A 21,454-nucleotide genomic window follows, 5' to 3' on the forward strand; every position below is an offset into this window, starting at 1 on the left:
TTATAGCACAAAAAGATCTGCAAAGGAAGTAACAGTATATCGACTACTCTACGTTGCCCACCTATCGTTCCCTACCTCCTCAACGCCACTTGCTTGTTCGTCGCCCAACGAGTAGCTCCACCCGTTTGCAGGGCAAACTTAGTCCATGGTGATGACAGCCCGAAAGCGAACTTTTCCACTGAGTATAGAATCTAGAAGAATGACACTATTAGCAGGCCATTAATTAAAAAAACCTGTGAACCCGAAACCTACCGAATGCTTGCTGCGCCTGCGAGAGAGGGAACTGCTCGATGACACTCTTGATGTTATTGTTCTCGGCGAATCGAATAGCCTCCTCGGCGTCACTAGGATGGCCACTGGGCCAGAACTGCACTGAAAGGCCATACTTGAGCAAATCTGTGGGATCCAAGGTAAGTTTGCGGGGAAAGCTGAGAACGAGTAGCTTTCCCAGAATCCCCAGGCCTTTCAGCAAGGGAGTGATGGCTTCTGCGGTGGAGGCAGTGGTAATAGCCAGGGCAGCACCACCAAGTGCCGCGAGCTGCTCGCCAGCGTCGCCTTGACTAGAGTCAATATAGTCGTCAGCTCCAAGCTCACGCGCCGCCCCCTCCTTGTCGGCACCGCGTGATATGGCGATGACACGGTATCCCATGTGCTTCGCATACTGAATGGCTAAATGGCCGAGGCCGCCCAAGCCCTGCACGGCAACCGTTTCGCCAGCCTTGATGTTCATGTTGCGAATGGAGTTGAAGACAGTCAATCCAGCACAGAGAATGGGGGCATATGTCGCGGCATCGACGTGGGCCGGAATGTGGACCGCTGATTCGGCGCGAATAATACAGTACTCGGCGTCTACAACAGAAACCATTAGAACGAAAAAAAAAAAAAAAAAAGGAAAAAAAGAACGTAAGTTGCCACGACTTACATCCACCTTCCTTTGTCGCGCCATTGACCACAGTATTGTCGCACATTTGGAACCAGCCTTTCTTGCAAGCCTTGCAAGTCCCATCATGGCCGCCGTGCCAACCCGCTCCAATACGGTCCCCGACGTTCCAATCACCGACGTCACTGCCAACCGCGGCGACCTTGCCAATAATCTCATGGCCTGGTACAATGGGAAAGCCGCCGCCGAGGCCGTTGTATTGGGAGTACATGTCCGAGTAGCACACCCCACAGGCTTCGACCTTAATCAGCAGTTCTTTGGACCCAGGTAGCTTCAGCGGGGCATCCTCCACTGCCAATGGCTGGCCCAGCTCTTTGAAGACTGCCCGTTTGTAGGTTTGTGGGAGAGACATGGTTGGCATGGATAAGCAGATTTGTCTGTGGCAAAAATGGGGGGATTTTGGGAGTACATCTTGGGAAGTGGCTAAGATATACTTCTGGTGTCGGGTTAATTATTAATAGAGCCGGGCTTTATGGAACCAATAGGCATAAACTTTTGGGGTCGTTGAATATTCCTGTAAGGAGATATCCAAGTACCGATTCAGCTGTATTGTATATGTATTCATTATGGCTGTAAAAAGGAAAGAAAACACCACGCCAGGATGCCATTCTCAAGCGTGCCTCTTAGATTAACCCTCTCTAACGAGTCTTGTAGTACAGCCCTGCTTAGTCGATAAGCAGAACGCTAGAAACGTTATATAGGAATATTTACTATGCTCTTCACAGCTCATCCTTGGAATGACCAGCTTGAGCAGTCGAAGCCGCAAACACCTTTTCCGTAAAGCGCCATACGGTTTCGTCCACGCCCCGTTTCCTCAACCCGGCCAGCAGATGCTCGCTATCGGCGCTCTCGCCCTGCGGATCAACTAGGAAGATGCCCCCGCCCGACTTCTTCGCCACGGAGAGCCCTATGGGCACGGGCACGAGGCCGCCATGGACGGCATACCGGTCGTTAGTAGCTAAGAAGAGCGCGCGCTGACCGGCCTCGTCCGCGCTCGTCGGGTTCGGGGGCGACATGCCAAACTTGTTGGCCCGAGCCAGGCCCGGCGTCGCGACAGTTCCCGGGAACCAGTGCACAATGCTAAGGCGTGGGTTCGCCTGCGCAAATCTCTCCAGCGCGAGCGTCCCCATGGTACCAGATTGGATTGAGGAGTTCCAGAAGGACCAGTTTTTCGGATCGCGCAGATCCAAGTCCTTTTCGTTGAGGGGTCCCTCCAGCCCGCCGCCCAGCACCGAGACGACTCGCGGACTCGGTGCGTTGTTGAGCAGGGGAAGCAGCTGCTGCACAAGACGAAGACGCGAGTAATACCGCGTCGTCATGGACGGATCAAGGCCTTCGCGTGTGTCCTTGCGGCCCTCAAAGGCCATGAAGCCGGCCGACATGAAGAGAATGTCAACCTTGGTCTCATTCTCCTTTACTCCGGCGACGATCCGGTCGATCTCGGAGATAAGGGAGACATCGGCCTCGATAAGGTTGTATGTGCCTGTCGGGTTGGACTGGCGCAGCGAGGACAGGAAGGTGTCGTGCGAAGCAACCGCGGATGGGCGAGCGACGGAGTAAATGCGGGGAGAAGAGGCATGCTGAGCGAAATGTTGAAGTGCACTTTGTCCGATGCCGGATGTAGCTCCCATAAAGACTGCGACGAGGCTGGCGGGGAGGCTTCCAACGCCCACATTGGCATGCTGCACCGTTTGGAGAGAGACCATCTTGTTTGAATATTATTTAGAGATGGTCAGGAAGGTGGAAAGCTCTAGCAGTCGGGCTGGATGAGACCCAGACTCTTTATGCCGTCTCTAGCTCCATCCAACACATCTACTACAGGCCCATCACATTTGCCACCCACCCTGGCCCCCTGTCAAAGAGACGGGGCATATTGCGCGGTGTATTTCATAAAGATAACTTTTGTCCGATGCCCGGAATCGCGTCATTGAGACCATCCGGGTCCGGGCCCTTATTTCGCTGGGTTCATATGTATTATGTTTCAAGGCTCTCCGGCTATATGGTCCCACCGTACGTAGCCTCGCATGACTCTCGTGTCTCAGGACACAAGGTATTCAGCATTGACATTCAACATTTGCAAGGGCTTCTATAATGGCGCCGGGTGAGGGAGGCTACCGCCAAATCAACAAGGCTCTTAACATATGTGCCTTTGAAGAATACCTGGAAAGCCAGCAGAAGACCCTGCCCACATTGCCTGATGTCGAGCAGGTTAGCCCGCGAGTAATTCGTGTCCTCGGCCAAAACCCCGGCAAGGCATGTCTCAACCCCTGCTTGCTTGCCCCATAAACTAACGCATCTAGCTTGCAGTTCACACTGCAGGGAACAAACACATTCATCGTCGGGACGGGTTCCGAACGCATCCTCGTTGATACAGGTCAGGGCATTCCAGATTGGGCAGATCTCATCCATGACACTCTCGCCCGCCACGGAATTTCACTCTCCCATGTGCTTCTCACTCACTGGCATGGAGACCACACGGGTGGTGTCCCCGATCTGATTCGCATGTATCCGCATCTCGCTTCGGCAATCTACAAGCACACACCGAGCAAAACACAACAGCCGATCGTGGACGGCCAACTCTTTGTGGTTGAAGGCGCCACCGTGCGTGCATTGCATACTCCCGGCCACTCCAGCGACCACATGTGTTTCATTCTCGAGGAAGAACAGGCCATGTTTACAGGGGATAACATACTTGGACACGGGACATCAGCCGTGGAGCATCTCAGCACTTGGATGGACACACTATACAAGATGCAGTCCGAGGACTGCGTCAAAGGCTATCCTGCTCATGGAATTGTCATTAGCGACTTGCGGATTAAGATCAAGGGCGAGCTGGCTCAAAAGCTGCAGCGCGAACGACAGGTCTTGAAAGCCCTCGTTCGGGCCAAACATGAAGAGAGGGCCCGCCAAGGACGAAGCAACGGCAGCGTGACGGTCAAGCAGCTTGTGACCACCATGTATGGGAATGGGGTGGGGGCAGGGGTAAGGGAGTTGGCGCTGGAACCATTCATAGATGAGGTCCTACGGAAACTGGCTGAGGACGGCGCCGTCGCGTTTGAGATTCGGGCGGGAGTGAGAAAGTGGTTTGCCCTTGAGACCGTCTGACGCAAACAGTTAGACCGACCCAACTAGAGGTCCGACCATTACCATATCTGTCACAGGCTATGGCCTGGGTTGTGGTTATCGGCCATGCCCTCAACCAATAGAACACGCTAGAACGGCGACCGGCAAGGTTAGAGAAGCAGCTAGAAGCTTACGGACATGTAATTAGGGAGGAGAGAGGTTGTCATCTTTCGTATCTCGTTTTTGTTTTCTTTTCTCTTTAAGCTTGCGATGTTTGTCCATACAGGATTGCCAATTGGAAACAACACTACCCACATCCGTCACATGTGACTGTAGTCCACTGTAGGAATAATATGGTTTCAGACCCCAATCCCATACACTTTGGGTTATTTATATAGCTTCAGAAGAGTAGAAGTAGGGTCCTAAATACGCTACATAGTGTACTTGGACATATTAAAATTAATATAGCAGCCAGATCTGCCTTATTTCTTGAGAGGTAGAGGGGCCCTTGACCTCAATATCTGGTTTACAATGTTAGTCTCTCTATCTGAAAGGTTAACTTTGCCTTTTTCCTTTCGACTGCCTGATAACCATTTGAAGGCTTTTCTCAAATATTACCATTTTCAACATCGGGAATAAAGTAATACTGTAATTAACTCTAGCGCTGGCGTTGATCTACCGGCCAATGGGTAGATTAGTTAACTAGTTAGTTAGCTGGCAATGTTAGCCAGAAGATGCTGACTGATCAGCCCGACTGACAGCTGACACATCACCCCGCAAGCCATCGCTGATGCTGGCTGACAGATCAACCCGAGACAAAAGCAAAGCACCCTTCTTCCGACCAACACAGGGCGAACTCGGGGTAAAGTTGATTTCTAATCGACCCGTGGACTCTACAGAACGCCAAGATCATGGAGTAATCCCTGGAAACCCACCACTGCACCGACCAGAGGGAACAGCGAGCGAGTCGCGTGCAGCCAGGACCATCTCACCACGAGCTCTCGCACCGCACCCAAGTCTGCCGGCGGCTCAGATGCCGACATAGATGCCGCTTCCAGCCGAAACAGGGTGTTGTTGGTCGGCGTCATGATGACCCAGGTGAAGGGCACCATGGCTATTGTGGCTACGCCCGCTGCCGCGCAGGTACGCCAATCCTTGCGGCGCGCGGCGCGTTTGTTTAAGCCAATGTATGCGTAGAGACCGCACGTGGCGATGCAGACCGCCGGAAGGATGATATGGCCGTAGTGATAGGTCCGGGCCCATTGACGGACGAGGTGGCCCGAGTCGGTGTCGGTGTCAAGGAAGACGGGGACTGCGATTGCTGAGAGGCACAGCATGGCGCCTGCATTGAGATGAACGTGTTAGTTATGGACCTCTGTGAATTAGAATCCTGCTGCTTGCCTGATAGAGCGGAACCGCTGATTACAGCAGCAGCCTCCACCCCAATCTTGGTCGACTCGCGCGGCGCCATGGTCTTTCCAATGGATCAAATGAGGGGAGTAATGCGACTTGATGCGGCTTTGTGCCGTCGAACAGGAGCTATACCTTCGATCCAATGAGTTATAGCTTTCGGAATTTTCTAGTTTTCGGCCTAAGACTGGGACAATTGCCTTGTCTCGGGAGGAATCAGAGACCCCGAGCCTGTCGTATCACGCCGTAGCCCGCCTTTTCTCTTAGTCTTTCCATAATCCGCTATCATTATGTGTCTTCGTGCTACGCGATCAGGAGCGGAGGAACTAATCAGTCAATCATTGGCTTGCGCCGTTCACCATGACATTCACTGAACCTGAGGTTCCCGAGTCGTCTGGCTCAACAAAGGGCAAGTATCTCTGTCTTACCATCTGCGGTTACCGCAAGCCTGGCATGAGCGAGGAAGATTACCGCAATCATATGGTCAATATCTCAGCGCCAATGACCAAGGGCCTCATGGTCAAATACGGTGTAAAAAGATGGACCCAAGTTAGCGACACACTCTGCCACCTTCTCCTCGTCGACTAACGCCATATTTAGATCCATAACCAAGTATCCACTCGTGCCTTGATGTCTCATCTGTTCGACAGCCAGATGGCCAACGTCGCAGATTTTGACTGCTTCAGCCAGGTGGTGTTCAAGGACATTGAAGACTACAAACGTATGAAACAGGACCCTTGGTACAAGGAGCATCTTATTGGCGATCACGAGAAGTTTGCTGATACCAAGAGAAGCATGTAAGTATCTTTGCTGATTTGACCCCGAAAAAAGGGATGGGGTAATCATGTTGATTGAACGCAGGATGACCATAGGGTGGATTGAGGAGTTTGTGAGGGACGGAGAGGTGGTCGACGGTTTCAAAGAATGCTAGTTCCTATTGCTCGGTTGTTCATATGCGGGCATGTAGATATACAAGGGAAAAATCTCTGCCTATGATAAAAACCCTACTTGGGCCTCGTAACATATGCAGACATGATACTTGTCATTATAGGTAGTCTAACAATAAGCTTCATACTTTATAGTCAGACCCACGATAAGGCCATTCTGTGAACGGAGCTGGTTAGTGATGACAAGTCTCCCAAGGCCATCCCTCGTCGTGTCTATTATGCCTAATAGCTCCGTCATTTCCATTTCGCCCTCATTAGCCAGCTGTAGCATACTGAGGTCTCGCGCACGCGCTACAGCCTCGAAGGTAGAGTCAGAGAGGCTACCGGGCTTGGGAAGCAGGTTTGCCGTCGGGATAAGCAAGATAGCACCACTGGCGCGGAGTATGCCTAGGTAATCTTTCAGCTCAGCCTTGACCATATCCATTCCTTCTGCCCCGGTCGGAGAGCTCATGGAGACCACAGGCAAGTGAAGAATGTAAACAGCTGCATCGATCACAGGCTGAGGCATGCCCGCAGACCGGTACGTTACAGTGATGCTACTGCTAGCAGAGCCGGGTCTAGAGCTGGATTCTGGTTCCAGTTGAGCTGTAAAGTCTCGGGCCAGCCCATTGATCATCTCGCTCGGCCGCAGAGAGTAATGACTCAACGTGGACGATCTCGTGGGATCGATCTGCACAATCAGATGGAGGGTAGGGAACTTCTTTGCGAGATGCTGTGCCATTGAAGTGGACTGCGCACCAACCTGTCACATAAACGGTTAGGGTAATTAATCAACATCTGCGAGTGTGCCGGTCGGATTCGGCCCCGCTCTTACCTCTACTATGAATGCGGTACCGAGGCTAGGCCATTTAAGTTGTGAGAGCATATCCACAATCTCCTTCTCTTGATGCAATCCCACTGCCTGAAGGTAGGCTGACCATTGGCGGCCCAGCTTGGGCCGCTCCTGGATGGCTACACCAAACGGTTGCACGGTGCTTAGCGCCAGGCTATATGCTGTCTCTGTCGGATGCCATGAGCCTCCAAAGCGCTGTGTCGCCGTAGACATCTGCAATGCCGTCGGCGCTGCTAAGTCCGCCATGAAGACTGCGGCGTCGAGCAATGACTGATTGGTGACGAATTGTGCCGAGAGGGGTGTATGAGACACATAGTTTGGCAGGGGCTCCTGAAGGAATCCGCATGTACCCATGAGGCGAATGATCCGGCGCAGCTGGATTTCTGGAACCCCTGCCAAGTCAGCGAGATCTTGCATGGACATGCCCCCCTCGACTGGGATACACGCTAGAATCTGGTATTCCGCAAGCCACTTAAGACAAGCCACCACCTCAACCTAGAGTAACCAAGAAATATCGGTCGTCAGACGAGGTGGAACGGAGAGAGGAGAGGGGGATGCACACCTGGCGAGCAAGATCCTGGATTAACTCCACTGGCCCACCGAGCAGTGTTTTCATCTTGGCCATGCTGGCGTAGATGAGAGTCTTGGCTTTATTGAGGTCTTTGTTTGCCTCGGAATTGGCCCGAAGCTGGTCAGAAGATTCCACATCCCGCTGATGCTTAATATAGCTCTTGATCGCAGTGGCAAGTTGGTCGCTTTGGGCCTGGAGCTTCGTCAATTCGTCCATTGCGACGCTAGGGATTGGAGCACCGGGCGTCAAAGATTTACGCCTCCTTAACTTGGTTGAAAATAGCCTCGAGAGCTAGGGCCTCGCGCATCTATCGCGTCTATTTCCACATCACCTGTGACCTGGTATCTAAGCGTAGCCAGCAGGCAGAGACACCAATATATAGGCTGACGCTACCTGGCAAGATGAGTCAGACTGGTACAAAATTACCAGATAATCCCTGTATGTCGCGATTGTCGCCCATCCGGTATCCCCTGCAAGCTCGGCACTAGGCTGAACCCATATGATGGACTTGGAATCCCGCCTGGGGTATTGTCCCATCCCATGATTCCCATGGGAAACGCTTTTTTGATACCCATCACTTGCCAAGAGATAAGGGGAGGGACGCCGATGATGGGGATTCGGGGTTAGATATTCCCATTCCCCGTTTCTTGCGGCACGTTCCGGAACATACTTGCAGATAGGATCCTTTCTAACTCTTGAACTGATCAGAGAGAAGTCATTCATTCGTCAGCTCTGGCGCGATAGTAAACAGTCATCATCATTCATTTCTTCCCTTGATGAATTGCAACGAAAGGATAGTGACTAACTAAAGGAAACTGTTAAAGCAAGTTAGCATATAAAACCAGTTCTTAAGTGCACCCAAAGAGTTTAGCAACATCTAAGGATAGGGTCTGACTAGAGTGTAGCTACTCGGAAGGACGCTCCCATTACACAAGCGCATTCCGTTAACTTTTAATCAACAGGACTTAATCGCTCATAGTAATGGGTGAATATATATAATACGAGGACTAGAATTCTTTTTATTAAGCTAATCTCTAGCCTGAAAGATGTCTCCACCATAGAGAGTTAATTGCTCTGTTGGTCACTCTGTTGGATGGGTTACATTGTTAACCTCTTTTTCAATTGGGGAAATGTTCCTGTACGGCGACTCATAATGAATTAGACTGGTCGTGGGTTGGGTTTGGGTGGATCCGCATGGGGTCTGATCCAACCCACATGGGTTTTGTGTAACCCATGCCATCTATAATCCGCATTGAAATCCGTGCAGGTTGGATTGCGGATACCCATACTATCTAGTTAGGTAACCTCTAGTATTCAGATTACTACATATTTTTCTAGTATTCTAGCCACACCACTAAGATATCTATATATTTTATTTAATAAAATGATAATTTAATATATAAATATTTATATATTACCCATTACATATGGTAGAATAGCCTTATATAGGGGAGTAGTGATGCCCCCTAAGCATAAGATAAATGGTGGTGCGGAGATATATATATCTTACCACTATTATTCTGATCCCCATTATCTAAAATCTAAAACCCACCATAACTTTGATTTTTCTTTGTGAATCTAATATTTTATCTAATATATAGATGGATATAATCATTCTCTATCTATATATATAAAAATATATGCCTATCTAGGCCTAAATTAGTCTAGATCAGTCAGTTTTTAGAAGTCCTTAATCACGTGCACCTAATGATATGGGTTGGATGCCATCAAGACATACCCATGTGGGTTGGGTATGGATTTGCAGGTTGGGTCAGCCAGTCTAGGTTCATACAAGTCCGTTCAAAAGGAATGATACCACGCGATATAATTAATATTGCTTAAATCCATCTTGCTTCGCCCGTATGATTTCACTTCTTAATACCCTAATTCTATAGGCGTGATTTAATCATATGTGCAGTAAGCTGGATCCCGTTCGGGCCGTTCCCACATTAGTCAAGAAGGAATGTTTGGAGAGATTAGATACAGGTACCATTTTCATATAGATCAATCAGCCCAGCCTCGTAAGGCTCAAGGTTAATAGAAGGATGAGGCATTATAGGAATGCTTTGTCGTACGGACAGAAATGTTGAACTTAGTGTTGATAAGATGATAAAGGAGACCTGTGGGGGAGAAACATACAGAATCTCATATGGGCGGAATCACCGGCGGTCTACATACTCTGAAATCCAAACCACGTTATTTCGGTTTTGTTCGGATGTTCCAATGGCTTGCCGTGCTTTGGCAGGCACCCATGCCACTGTTTTGTGGACTGCGGTAGCACTGCAGCGCGAAGCCTTTTCGGCTTCCCCAGCCAGGTCCCACCCAATAGTGACCAGCCCTGAGGCGCTAACATCTGTGCATCAATGCCTCAACGCACCCTCAACTCAGGAGGGCACCAGCAAGTCACCGGCTCTCCAGTTTTTACGTTGCACTTTTTCGAACATATTTGGAAATAACTCTTGTAACTGTATGACTAGCTATGGCAGCTTCTACGTGCCTCTTAAGAACCAAACACCTTCATCCAGTCGTACTTCTTGACGTAGTCCCCCACAGTATCGAGAGATGGGGGCGAATTCAACTAATCCCATATATAAGCAGCCACTCGCGACATTGCCAAGCCAGGATTAACTTACATCTCGGGGGTGGATTACTGTAGGGTCGTCCCTGCCCTCATACCCGAACTCGTTCCAATAGGCCATGTTGTCTTCATGCTCTGCCTTCAACTCAGTCGGAATAGAAGGGGGAAAATACCCTTTCGGTAGAGTGACAACCTCTGCCTTCATTCCTGTAGCCTTTTTTAATGTCAATGCCAGCTCTCGTGTAGTGAGCCATTCTCGATAGCTAATAAGTTTCTTCCCAGCGGACTCTTGTATAAGAGCTTTGACTAAGGGCTCTGTATCTTCCTCGGCGGCAGCAAATGGGAGTTTGACGTCTGGGTCCACGTGCACGATAAATTGAACTACTCCATCAGAGTTCTTGAAGATGTTAGCTTTATTCGCTAAGTGTAGAAACTATGCTCGAAAATGCTTGTCTTGATGGGTGGACTCATCCAGTTCAAGGTATAGTTACTCAAATAAAGTCCTGCTTGATAGATGCTGGTCTTTGCCCAGAGGTCCGGGTATGTTTCTCTGCTATACACTTCTGCCTTGGCTTTTGAGTCAAAGTGGTACACGTGAGTGTACTTCCCCTTTGACCATTTTGTGGCGTCCGATAGAGAAGAGAGTATAAATCGCTGCCAAGCTGGGGCTTTGGCGACTGCGTCGATAATGTTCTTCAGCAGTTGTGTTTCATGCTCACCCGCCCAGATGATCAGAGGCTGACCGGCTTGGCTTTGTCCTTATTGGCAGGGTCACCGTGCAGGCCCCAGAAGTCACTCACAGCGAAGACGGTGTTTGCACCCTCAAATGCCGCCGATAGTGTAGCAGGTGTGTCGATGTCTGCTTAAACAATCTCAGCGCCTCGGGCTGCCAAAGCCTGGGAATTATTACTAAAGGTGTTTCGAGTTAGGGCGCGAACTTTCCAACCTGGTTCCTCGAGGAAGACGCTCGCCAAAAAGCTGCCTTGATTGCCAGTGGCTCCGACGGTAACGATGAATTTTGAGGAGGACCTTGTGGAAGCTTGATCGATTGTGAAGGTACACTGAAGATTCTGCTTTTACCAGACTGCTTGACTCGTGGCCCCTTTTTATGTCTTCTACCCGTAGTTTTAGTTAAGTCATGAGGAATTCTTCGCTTACAAACTCATTTGATTTATCAGCCAAGGAAGCAGAGAATAGGCGGACTTTGAGGCTTTCAGCGCATAGTCCAGAGACCCACCATTGTACGGCAAGACATTGAGAGAAAACAGGATACGAAAATGGCCCTGGGTGGAATGTGTGGATGTTTTCTGTTGGCAATAATACATATCTCTGCCTTGTCACTCATACAATCTAAGCATCGATAGATGTACTGTACAGTGTTTTTCTTATTGTCTGATACGGGAAAATACGACAAAAAAGTAAACTCCATAGCTATAGCCTCTTATACAGAAGCCACTTAATATGGTGGCTCTCGGATGTCTTCCATTTTGGTTTAGTGGTATCGCGAGCTTGACAAATTAATAATATTAACTTATGTGGCACAAAGATAAAACTCCCCTCTATCAAAATTCTTCGACATTATGAATAGGAAAATGTTACAGGAAATCAAGACACACTTCTCCAGTCTTCCGCCAAATGGGAAGCGTTCAATTGCGGTTGACTACTGGATATCTCCTTTACCCAGGCATTTATAGCCATCACTGACTACATCCTGGACCCAGAGTGGAACTGTTATGAGATACTTCTTGAACTCGAGCCTCGGTATAATGCATATAACAGGAGTAATCTAAGGCCAGTTCTCTCTATAACCCTTCAGGAACATAACGTTACAAACCATATCTTATCCATAACTGACATGTAAGGGCCTCATATAAAGCATGCAAACCTCTCAACTAACACTGCACCCTCTATAAACAACTAGCGAGAACGCGTATCTACAGAGGTAACTATCAATTGCATCGGCTCCTCTCCTCTAATTGCTCTCCAGTAATTGCTGAACTTAACCAGCTCTTCACATCCTTCCACCACCCATGGCCATTTCTTCAGGAACCCTGGGGTAACCTCCCAGCTCTCCTTCATATGCGGCTCTCCCCATACGATCAATCCGTTTCGACCTGAGGTTACCGTGTCATCGTAGTCTTCTTGAATTAGGATTTGGCCAACGTTGGGACCCAATCGTCTCGGGCTATGTGTGAGAGATTGATTGTCGTTAACCGCCTCGCCAACAAGATCCCTTAAAAGCTCCAAGGGATCGAAGTAAGCCTCCCATCTAATCAGATTATCACGGATCTCAGGAAAGGGAAACATATCAATCCAGTTGGAGTGGAAACTGCTCATTTGCAAGGGTGTTGGGAGAAGTGAGTTTGGGATTTGAGGATGGAGCGGGCGTATAACTATGAGACCATCACAAAGTTGCCTGCCACTGAATACATTGTCAATATGGTCGGGCTGGAAAACTATCGTTGATAAATGTCTCAAGACACGCTTGTTCGAGTTCAGTGCTCGGAACACGTTAAAATGGATAAGGTGAAGTAAATGATCCGAAGGGAGCATCAACGGGATCTCAGAGTCTGTGTCCTGCTGACTCTTTAATATATTGTTGAAGCGAGCGCTGTGGTAGCTGGGGTTTCTACTAACTTTGTCTTCTTTTGCTGGTTCATGATTTATGCCTAATGTGATGGCCTCTGAAATGTTGCTAGTGGGACTTTCGATTCGCCAACGATCCACTCGATACGGACGTTTTCCAGTTCGTGGATTTTGAGCCCTTTTCTCACTCATGCGTTGCCCTAATAAGACGGGTAAATTACTGAGTCGAAGGCAGTACGCGTTAGGCCACTCACGATGATTTCTTTGATTTATCCGATTCTGGATTTTCTTTCGCTGCTTCCTAACGTCGATGACTATCTGGTCCTCGGTTGCCGGTCGGCTCGCCTCAAGGCGACGGGAAGGGTTGGTAATCATCACCTGAGGGTTGTATCACAATGGTTGTTGGTGTGCTTGTAAAGGGTTCGGAGAATTGTATGAATCAGGAGAAAATGGTCAGCCTCCTGTGGAATCCCCTGCGAGATATAGGTGGCATAGAGCATTAAGGTTGGATACGCTAGTCCAGAAGAGGCGAAACCTGTCAGCCGACCTCCACTTAGTTAACTAAGTTTGAAGAGTTTGTAATCATAAGCCAGGATTTGTAATTAGAATGGTTGTTATGCATTTAAGAAACCGGAGAATTGTGTGAATCAGGAGAAAATGGTCAGCCTCTTGCGAAAATACTGCAAGATATAGGTGGCAATGCTTAGAGCATTAAGGTTGTGCAAATATACACTAGTCTAGAAGAGGCAAAATCTGTCAGCCAACCTCCACTTAGTAAACTATGTTTAATACCTATATTCATCCGAACTTCCGAAGGCAACAGGAAGAGTTTGTGATCATAAGCTAGATTATAATTATAATAGTTGTTATGCTTTTAAGAAACCGGAGAATTATATGAGTTAGGAGAAAATGGTCAGCCTCTTGCAAAATACTGCGAGATATAGGTGGCAATGCTTAAGAGCATTTAAGGTTGTGCAAATATACGCTAGTCCAGAAGAGGCAAAATCAGTCAGACAAACCTCCAGGACTACTCACTCCACTCTCTAGGTAATCAGAGTCCATTGTGATAGTAAATTCAGTTGCTAAGGTCTGATTCAAAGATTTCTTTGAGAAGTTCAATTGCTTTGAAATACAGAACATGGATCAGTCACTAGGGGTGCCGGGAGTCTGCAGCCACAAAGAAAAACATAAATAGTTCGCCGATGCTCCCAAAAGCCAAAACCAAGAACTCATCTGAATCAATCTATCTATATCATCACCGGTTCCAAGCTTCCAAAGTTCTTTATTCAATCACAATGTCTCGATATGCAGAACTTCATCTGAGTCCTAATGGCCCAGGCGACGCTCGTCCAACAGCCCTTCAGATCATCAAGGACGAAGCAGTCGAGGGCAAGCTAGCCGGGAAAGTTATCGTCATCACAGGTACTTCGTCTGGAATAGGGATCGAAACAGCTCGCGCTCTGTCTTTGACTGGAGCAAGGCTGTTGTTGACGGCACGGAACCTGGACAAAGCGAAGACTGCTCTGGACGGCATCCTTGAACCAGGGCGCATCGAGCTTGTTGAGATGGACAATACATCCTTGAGCAGTGTGCGTGTCGCTGCGAACACCATTCTCCAGAAGTCGAACGGCCAAGTCAACATCCTAATCAATAACGCCGGCATCATGGCTCTGCCCAAGCTGGAGTACACGAAAGACGGCTTTGAAATGCAGTTTGGAGTCAACCACCTTGCCCATTTCCTACTCTTTGAGCTCTTGAAGCCAGCTCTTCTCGCCAGCGCCAGCCCTTTATTCTCATCTCGAGTTGTTAATGTCTCCTCTTCAGCCCATCACGTATCCTCGATCAATGAATCAGGCGACTACAATTTCGAGAAGACTGAATATAATGACTGGGTTTCATATGGGCAATCAAAGACAGCCAATATCTATATGGCTAACGAGATCGAGCGGCGCTACGGATCGCGAGGACTCCACGCTACCAGTCTTCACCCTGGCGCGATCGCAACGGGGCTTATGCAGCATGTGGACCCAGCAGTGATTGAAGCAATGAAAAAGGACGAAAAGTTGTACAAAACAATGAAATCGCCAGAGCAGGGTGCTGCAACCACGGTGTGGGCAGCGATTGGCCGAGAATGGGAGAATAAGGGTGGAGAATATCTTGCTGATTGCGGAAAAACAACTCGTGGAAACGACAACCACGAGATCACCGGTGAAGGGTTTGCAGGACATGCTTATGATCCCGTGAAAGAAGCCCGGCTCTGGAAAGATTCATCAAAGATGGTGGGGCTGACGGACGATCAGTAGGTTATGCTGGACAGAAGCAGCAGGGATGTTGAGGTCCTTTCACTGTTTCTACCTGATTGCTCTTGTCAGCTGCTGCTATGTCTTCAGACTATGCCGGGCTAGATAGTTTAGTTTAGTATAGTGGGAATGAATCATACACTCTATAAAGTACACTCTATAAAGTTGTGTTCGCTCTACTGTCGGATCATTGCAAGTATAGGCTACATCATTCTGCTTTAATGGGGAAATGTAGTCGTAGGCCGTATAACGATGCATGGCGGTAAAGTAGCTGCCTGAAACTTATCTTGCGGCCCATAGCCGGTTCAAAGCGGGTTCAGTGCAGGTCCAGTGGGTTAGGTCCCCAACTCTGCAATTTTAAGGGCCGCCTGTCCCGCTTAATGATGTCAGGACCTTACACATGATAACCAAGCATCATTTTTGCAAGTAATGATGGACCTGGAAAAGCACCGGGCGTTAAGGATGGTATCCTTGATTGGAGAAAGATAAGTCTGCTATTCAGCCGCAATGACGGCTCGACACAGGCTTTGCGATACTGTTCCCACTGTTCGATGTAATCATCGGTCAAGTGGATGAACGTGCAGAAAGTTGATGGCCCAGAAATATCTCTTTGAAGTCGAAAACGAGTCGTCATCTAACAGCCTGTCGGCCAAGTTCTCTGGGTCCTGGAAAAACTGGTGATTGTCGACAACCTCCTCCAGTGCTTCTAGAAGAGTTCGCCAGCGTTGGGAGACATCCTGGAGGGCGCGACACACATACTGTAGCGACTGGGCCATAAGCAAAGGCGCGGTTTGCTCCGAGTAGGACTTCTCTGAGGGCCAGAAGGCAGTTGGCGTTAGGCAGACAACCGTCCAGTGAATTGCCCCATCATCCAGCCATTTAACCTCCGACGGGATGGTCATCATCTAAGGAGTCTATAGACATCAACCTTCAAGAAATACCGTGCAGTCAGAAAGACTCACGGTGAAGCAACCTTTTCGGAGATATCTCGAATCCTCCCTGCCATAGAACGGGTATGTATCCCACGAGTCGCGCTGTGCGAGGTCGCGGAGACGAATCAACTCGTAGAAGACGATATGACATGAGAGAAACACCTTCTACCTCGCTAGACCCTGCTTGTGGCCCACGCAGTGTGCAACTGAGATGCAGAGCAAAACCGTCGGCAAGCACCTCGTCAAACTCATTGCCTTTTGTGATGTAAGGGAGGGTCGATAAATGATCGAATGGCTCTGAATGATTCCACTGACTTTTCTTTTGGTGCACGGGGACAGTTGAGAGGCCCTGGCTCACTCTGGATGTATATCAGTTGGTCAGCAAGGTGATTCTGTCCTTCGAATCTCTCTTCCTTTGCCCCACCACACCCTTCTTTTCTGGGGTTTGCCTCGTTCGCTGATACAATAACTTACAGCCATCACATGCGTTGTCTTGTTTGTCCTTCTCCTCTTTACATGTGAAAGTTGACCTACTACACTTCTCTCCCGGCTGTTCGAGCATCTCCAGTCAAAGGTCGGAAACTTGGACATGGATATCCCTAATAACGACCACATTGGCAACAGGCGAGAGCTTGTCAAGGTTATCTTGATGCGGCCGGCGCGACTAGGCGTCACAGAGCCCATTATCATACTGGTCTCAATCTTGAGCGCTTCAGCATGGGGGATGATGTATCTCTTCACGGAGTCATTCTCAGTGGTCTATAGCGAGTTTGGCTGGAGTTCGAGGGCAACCTCGTTACCTTTCATAGTCCTGTTCCCCGGCATTCTTGCTAGCGGCTTAGTGCGGTTCTGGGATCATCATCAACTGAACAAAAGGCAGAAGGGAGGAATATCTCCCGAACCAGAGGACAAAATCGGTGGATTTGCCATTGCCGCTCCAGCCCTTGCCATCGGGCTCTGGATCTTTGGCTGGACCGTTCCCCCTCTTGTCCATGTGCCGTGGATCGCGTCGATGTTCGGCCTGGTGTTGATTGGTTTTGCGGCGACCGAATTCTCATATACCCTCAGTGGCTACATCGCCGACGCGTATACCATTTACGCTTCGACGGGTCTCGCGGTAGTTTCATTTCTGCGCGGCATTGCATCGGCCTGCATGCCCCTGTTTGCGTATCCGATGTATTCGGGGCTCAGATCAAATGTCGCTACCAGCATCATCGCCGCTGTGGCGACCGTATTCGCCTTTACGCCCTTTCTGTTCCTGAAGTTTGGAAAGCAGCTGAGGCAGAAGAGCCAATTTGCACGATACAGTGCGGACGTCAATGAGCAGCAAGGGGGAAACTGAGTGCAGGCAGAGAAGGAATTGGGACGAGGAGCGTTTCCACTACGTAGCGTTGTAGACCAGTGTCCTGAATGTTTATTACCATAGATAGGTTAGCAATCGGGCAAGATAACTATGATCATTTAGATGAAAGCTCAGATGCACTTAGTCTAATTCATATGAAATCTCTACTCTAGCTAAGATCTGTATACCAAATCCTGGTTCTTTTGCGAAATCAATGATATCAAACACGTACAATTCCTATTGGGCTTTTCTTTTGTTTAGCGAGTGACAAGGAAGCAAGGCATCCTCTGTGCGGCCCAATGATGTTTTGTCTTTTGCCGCCCCAGCCTCATGCCTCTGGCTAGCACAAGGCTGAGCTTTAGTGGTTAATATTATATTTATGTTTTCAGTCCGCCCCTTTTTTTAGAAAACGAGTCAGATTCAACTAGCCTCCCCTTCCGCTTTTCAGTTTATTACGAATGTACACTTTCTGGTGCCTAGAGCAGAACCCTGTATTGGTTCTACCAGATAACCAACATGGCTATCCCTGGGCGCGAGGAATTTCAGATTGGTTGGATCTGTGCCCTACCCATTGAGGCGGCCGCAGCCAAGGAGATGCTTGATGAGGATTTTGGAATCCTTGAAGAGCAAGATGCTGCGGACACAAACTCTTATAGATTGGGTCGAATTGGGAAACACTACGTCGTGATCGCCTGCCTGCCCGGAGGACAATATGGAGCCTGTGCAGCTACAATGGTCGCCAATAACATGGTCCGTACGTTCTCAAAATCGTTACGGATCGGTCTGATGGTCGGTGTTGGCGGAGGAATCCCATCCACCGACCATGACATACGGCTCGGTGATATTGTGATTAGCTGTCCGACAGGCAGTTATGGAGGCGTGGTTCAATATGATATGGGCAAGGTCACTGCGAACGGTGTATTCTGTCGAACCGGGTCTTTGAACAGTCCTCCCAGATCATTGTTAACAGCAGTTAACAATATGAGGGCTGCTGAGCTCACTGATGATCCCCGCTATCCAGAATATCTCCAAAGAGCGATCAGGAGGACCAGACGGACCCAGATAAACTTTGGCCGACCCAGTCCACAGAGCGATCGATTGTTCAAAACCAAGCACGAGCATCCTGCTACCGAGAAGAACTGCGATATGTGCCAAAGAGAATGGGAAGAGACTAGAAGTGAACGGGACAGTGAGGATCCACTGCCACACTATGGTATTATTGCTTCGGGAAATTCTGTTATCAAACACGGTTGCAAAAGAGAACAGCTCCGTTTGGAATCTGGGGCACTGTGTTTTGAGATGGAGGCAGCAGGCTTGATGTTAGACTTCCCTTGCATTGTTATCCGTGGCATCTGCGATTACTCTGATTCGCACAAGAACAAGCAGTGGCAAGGTTACGCTGCCTTGGCGGCGGCAGCATATGCCAAGGAGTTGCTGGAATATGTGCCACGGGCTCAAGTCTCGCAAGAGAATCTTGCAGTAGATATATGCAGTAAGTAACGTCCATATTAGCCTAATATTTAGAAGAGCACATGATTTACTTATCACCATATAGGCTCCATAGAGAATCTAACTCAAGAAGTCAAAGGCACAAATCAACGACTGGACATAGCATACTACCAACAAGAACAGCACTATCGCGAACAAACAGCCAGGGCCCTGACCGAACAGCAACAGAAGTGTCACCAAGTATTTAAGACATCGTACTATGAGCAGCATAAAGACATTAATCCAGGTCGTTCACCAGGGACCTGCCAATGGGCTTTCCAAAATCCACATTATCTCCGTTGGTGGAATAGTTGCTGCAATGATGTTCTGTGGATATCAGCCGACCCTGGCTGCGGAAAATCTGTACTGGCCAAATCGCTTATCGATCATGACTTCAAAGCATCTATTCCAACAGTGTCAATTTGTTACTTTTTCTTCAAGGACAATGATGAGCAGAACAATCTTGCCACAGCATTATGTGCCATACTCCACCAGATCTTTAGCCAGCAGCCGAATCTCTTACGCCATGCATTACCGTCGTGGGAAAAGAATGGGAACAAGCTCCAGCGAGATGTCAGTGAACTTTGGCGGATCTTTATAGCAGCGACATCGGATTCCACATCAGCCAATACTATTTGTGTGCTCGATGCCCTTGATGAATGTCACCCGAATGATCAGAAACAACTCCTTCAGAGACTCGAGGGCTTCTACCATCAAACTGATTTATCAACCCACGAAACCTGGTTGAAGTTTCTGATTACCAGTCGTCCCTATGACGAGATCAAGGACAGTTTCAAAGCTATCACAGATTTCTTCCCACATATACATCTCAAAGGGGAGGAAGAAAACGATCAAATCCATGAAGAGATTAATCTCGTTATAAAGATTAGGGTGAAGGAGCTAGCTGAAACGGCATTACTATCATCGGATGTACAACAGCAACTTGAGCGCCAACTTCTTCAAATGGAACACCGCACATATCTCTGGTTACATCTGGCTATTGATGATATCCGTACTACATTTCAAAACAGCTTTTGGCCCGCCGATGAACCAATTCTACTGATACCTGCATCAGTGGACGCGGCATATGAGAGAATCCTTGGTCGAGTTCCGTCCAACCAAGTCCACACAGTGAGGAAGATCCTTCAGATTATTGTTGGTGCACGGCGTCCCTTGACAACACATGAGATGGCTATGGCATTGGGTATAGCTTTATCGCCGAGGTCGCAAACCGCGGCAGAAGCTGGAATCAATTCAGCAATATTAGCCGAGAGGATACGACAACTGTGCGGTCTATTTGTCTTTATCAACAATTCAAAAATATACCTTATCCATCAGACAGCCAGGAAGTTCCTTATCAACGGGGTTTTTAGAAATCCCAAGTCCATCTATGCTTTCGAGCAAACTGACGCTGAGAAACTGATGTCTCAGGTCTGCATACGATACCTGTTGATGGATGATGTGGGACAAAGTGAAAGACAAACAGATACAGACAATCAAAGTCTTCTGGAATATTCATCCCTGCATTGGCCAGACCATGTACGAAACATATCCCTGGCGCAGCAACAGGAGATTGACGATCTGTTACATCACATATATGATACAGCCAAACGCCATTTTGCAGTTTGGTTCCCAATTTTTTGGGGCACTATGACAAACACTGGGCCTTTGTCATTTAGTGCATATATTTTATCCAAGGTCCCACATATGAATCCAATCCATCTGGCAGCTTTTAACGGCCATACGCATATGGTCCGGAAATTACTCGCTGGAAATGAAAAGAATATTAATAAGGGAGATGGTACCGGATCAAACGCATTGATGTGGGCCTCAATGAATGGATACAAAGAGGTCGTTGAACTGCTGCTGGAACATGGAGCTGATGTCAACGCCCAAGGTGGAAAGTATGGCAATGCACTGCAGGCTGCCTCATTTCAAGGACATGAGATGATTGTACAGATGCTATTAGAACACAGAGCTGATGTCAACGCCCAAGGTGGAAGGCATGGCAATGCACTGCAGGCTGCCTCATTTAAAGGACATGAGAAGCTTATACAGATGCTATTAGAACATGGAGCTGATATCAATGCTAAGAGTGGATGGTTGGGCAATGCACTGCAGGCTGCCTCAGTTCAAGGACATGAGAAGATTGTACAGATGCTATTAGAACAAAAAGCTGATATTAACGCCCAAGGTGGATGGTCAGGCAATGCACTGAAGGCCGCCTAATTTCAAGGATATGAGACGATTGTACAGATGCTATTGGAAAACGGAGCTGATATCAACGCCCCGGGTGGAAGGCATGGCGGCAATGCATTGTGGGACGCCTCAGCAGAAGGGCATGAGAAGGTTGCAAAGATGCTATTAGAACACGGAGCTGATATCAACGCCCAGGGTGGAAAGTATGGCAATGCACTGCAAGCTGCCTCATTTCATGGACATGAGATGATTATGCAGATGCTATT

At 48.5% G+C, this 21,454-nt stretch overlaps 11 protein-coding genes across 11 annotated transcripts; 5 read left to right on the forward strand and 6 right to left on the reverse strand.

Moving 5' to 3' along the window:
• Positions 1–138: 138 nt before the first annotated feature.
• On the reverse strand, positions 139–1,301 carry Aud_004216 (uncharacterized protein; the record flags this gene model as incomplete). The annotated part of the gene is made up of 3 exons (XM_043289156.1): positions 139–191; positions 253–849; positions 923–1,301. 3 exons carry the CDS (start codon positions 1,299–1,301, stop codon positions 139–141), a joined length of 1,029 nt encoding a protein of 342 aa, XP_043145091.1.
• A 358-nt stretch (positions 1,302–1,659) lies between these two features.
• On the reverse strand, positions 1,660–2,646 carry Aud_004217 (uncharacterized protein; the record flags this gene model as incomplete). The annotated part of the gene is made up of 1 exon (XM_043289157.1): positions 1,660–2,646. One exon carries the CDS (start codon positions 2,644–2,646, stop codon positions 1,660–1,662), a length of 987 nt encoding a protein of 328 aa, XP_043145092.1.
• A 385-nt stretch (positions 2,647–3,031) lies between these two features.
• Positions 3,032–4,045, forward strand: tpcB (metallo-beta-lactamase type thioesterase tpcB; the record flags this gene model as incomplete). Its single annotated transcript, XM_043289158.1, has 2 exons — positions 3,032–3,148; positions 3,248–4,045. 2 exons carry the CDS (start codon positions 3,032–3,034, stop codon positions 4,043–4,045), a joined length of 915 nt encoding a protein of 304 aa, XP_043145093.1.
• An 851-nt stretch (positions 4,046–4,896) lies between these two features.
• Positions 4,897–5,340, reverse strand: Aud_004219 (DUF1772 domain-containing protein; the record flags this gene model as incomplete). Its single annotated transcript, XM_043289159.1, has 1 exon — positions 4,897–5,340. The coding sequence occupies one exon, from the start codon at positions 5,338–5,340 to the stop codon at positions 4,897–4,899; it is 444 nt and encodes a 147-aa protein (XP_043145094.1).
• A 433-nt stretch (positions 5,341–5,773) lies between these two features.
• Positions 5,774–6,344, forward strand: Aud_004220 (EthD domain-containing protein; the record flags this gene model as incomplete). Its single annotated transcript, XM_043289160.1, has 3 exons — positions 5,774–5,962; positions 6,014–6,210; positions 6,275–6,344. The coding sequence occupies 3 exons, from the start codon at positions 5,774–5,776 to the stop codon at positions 6,342–6,344; spliced, it is 456 nt and encodes a 151-aa protein (XP_043145095.1).
• Positions 6,345–6,469: 125 nt separating this feature from the next.
• Positions 6,470–7,979, reverse strand: Aud_004221 (uncharacterized protein; the record flags this gene model as incomplete). The annotated part of the gene is made up of 3 exons (XM_043289161.1): positions 6,470–7,102; positions 7,175–7,687; positions 7,755–7,979. The coding sequence occupies 3 exons, from the start codon at positions 7,977–7,979 to the stop codon at positions 6,470–6,472; spliced, it is 1,371 nt and encodes a 456-aa protein (XP_043145096.1).
• A 2,284-nt stretch (positions 7,980–10,263) lies between these two features.
• Positions 10,264–10,546, reverse strand: Aud_004222 (uncharacterized protein; the record flags this gene model as incomplete). Its single annotated transcript, XM_043289162.1, has 2 exons — positions 10,264–10,341; positions 10,397–10,546. The coding sequence occupies 2 exons, from the start codon at positions 10,544–10,546 to the stop codon at positions 10,264–10,266; spliced, it is 228 nt and encodes a 75-aa protein (XP_043145097.1).
• A 3,676-nt stretch (positions 10,547–14,222) lies between these two features.
• Aud_004223 (uncharacterized protein) lies at positions 14,223–15,230 on the forward strand (the record flags this gene model as incomplete). Its single annotated transcript, XM_043289163.1, has 1 exon — positions 14,223–15,230. The coding sequence occupies one exon, from the start codon at positions 14,223–14,225 to the stop codon at positions 15,228–15,230; it is 1,008 nt and encodes a 335-aa protein (XP_043145098.1).
• A 554-nt stretch (positions 15,231–15,784) lies between these two features.
• On the reverse strand, positions 15,785–16,129 carry Aud_004224 (uncharacterized protein; the record flags this gene model as incomplete). The annotated part of the gene is made up of 1 exon (XM_043289164.1): positions 15,785–16,129. One exon carries the CDS (start codon positions 16,127–16,129, stop codon positions 15,785–15,787), a length of 345 nt encoding a protein of 114 aa, XP_043145099.1.
• A 619-nt stretch (positions 16,130–16,748) lies between these two features.
• Positions 16,749–17,501, forward strand: Aud_004225 (uncharacterized protein; the record flags this gene model as incomplete). Its single annotated transcript, XM_043289165.1, has 1 exon — positions 16,749–17,501. One exon carries the CDS (start codon positions 16,749–16,751, stop codon positions 17,499–17,501), a length of 753 nt encoding a protein of 250 aa, XP_043145100.1.
• A 516-nt stretch (positions 17,502–18,017) lies between these two features.
• Positions 18,018–21,218, forward strand: Aud_004226 (uncharacterized protein; the record flags this gene model as incomplete). Its single annotated transcript, XM_043289166.1, has 2 exons — positions 18,018–18,993; positions 19,057–21,218. 2 exons carry the CDS (start codon positions 18,018–18,020, stop codon positions 21,216–21,218), a joined length of 3,138 nt encoding a protein of 1,045 aa, XP_043145101.1.
• Between the last annotated feature and the right edge of the window lie 236 nt (positions 21,219–21,454).

This window comes from Aspergillus udagawae (assembly GCF_001078395.1).
Source record: "Aspergillus udagawae IFM 46973 DNA, scaffold_3, whole genome shotgun sequence".
Taxonomy (NCBI): Eukaryota; Fungi; Ascomycota; class Eurotiomycetes; order Eurotiales; family Aspergillaceae; genus Aspergillus; species Aspergillus udagawae.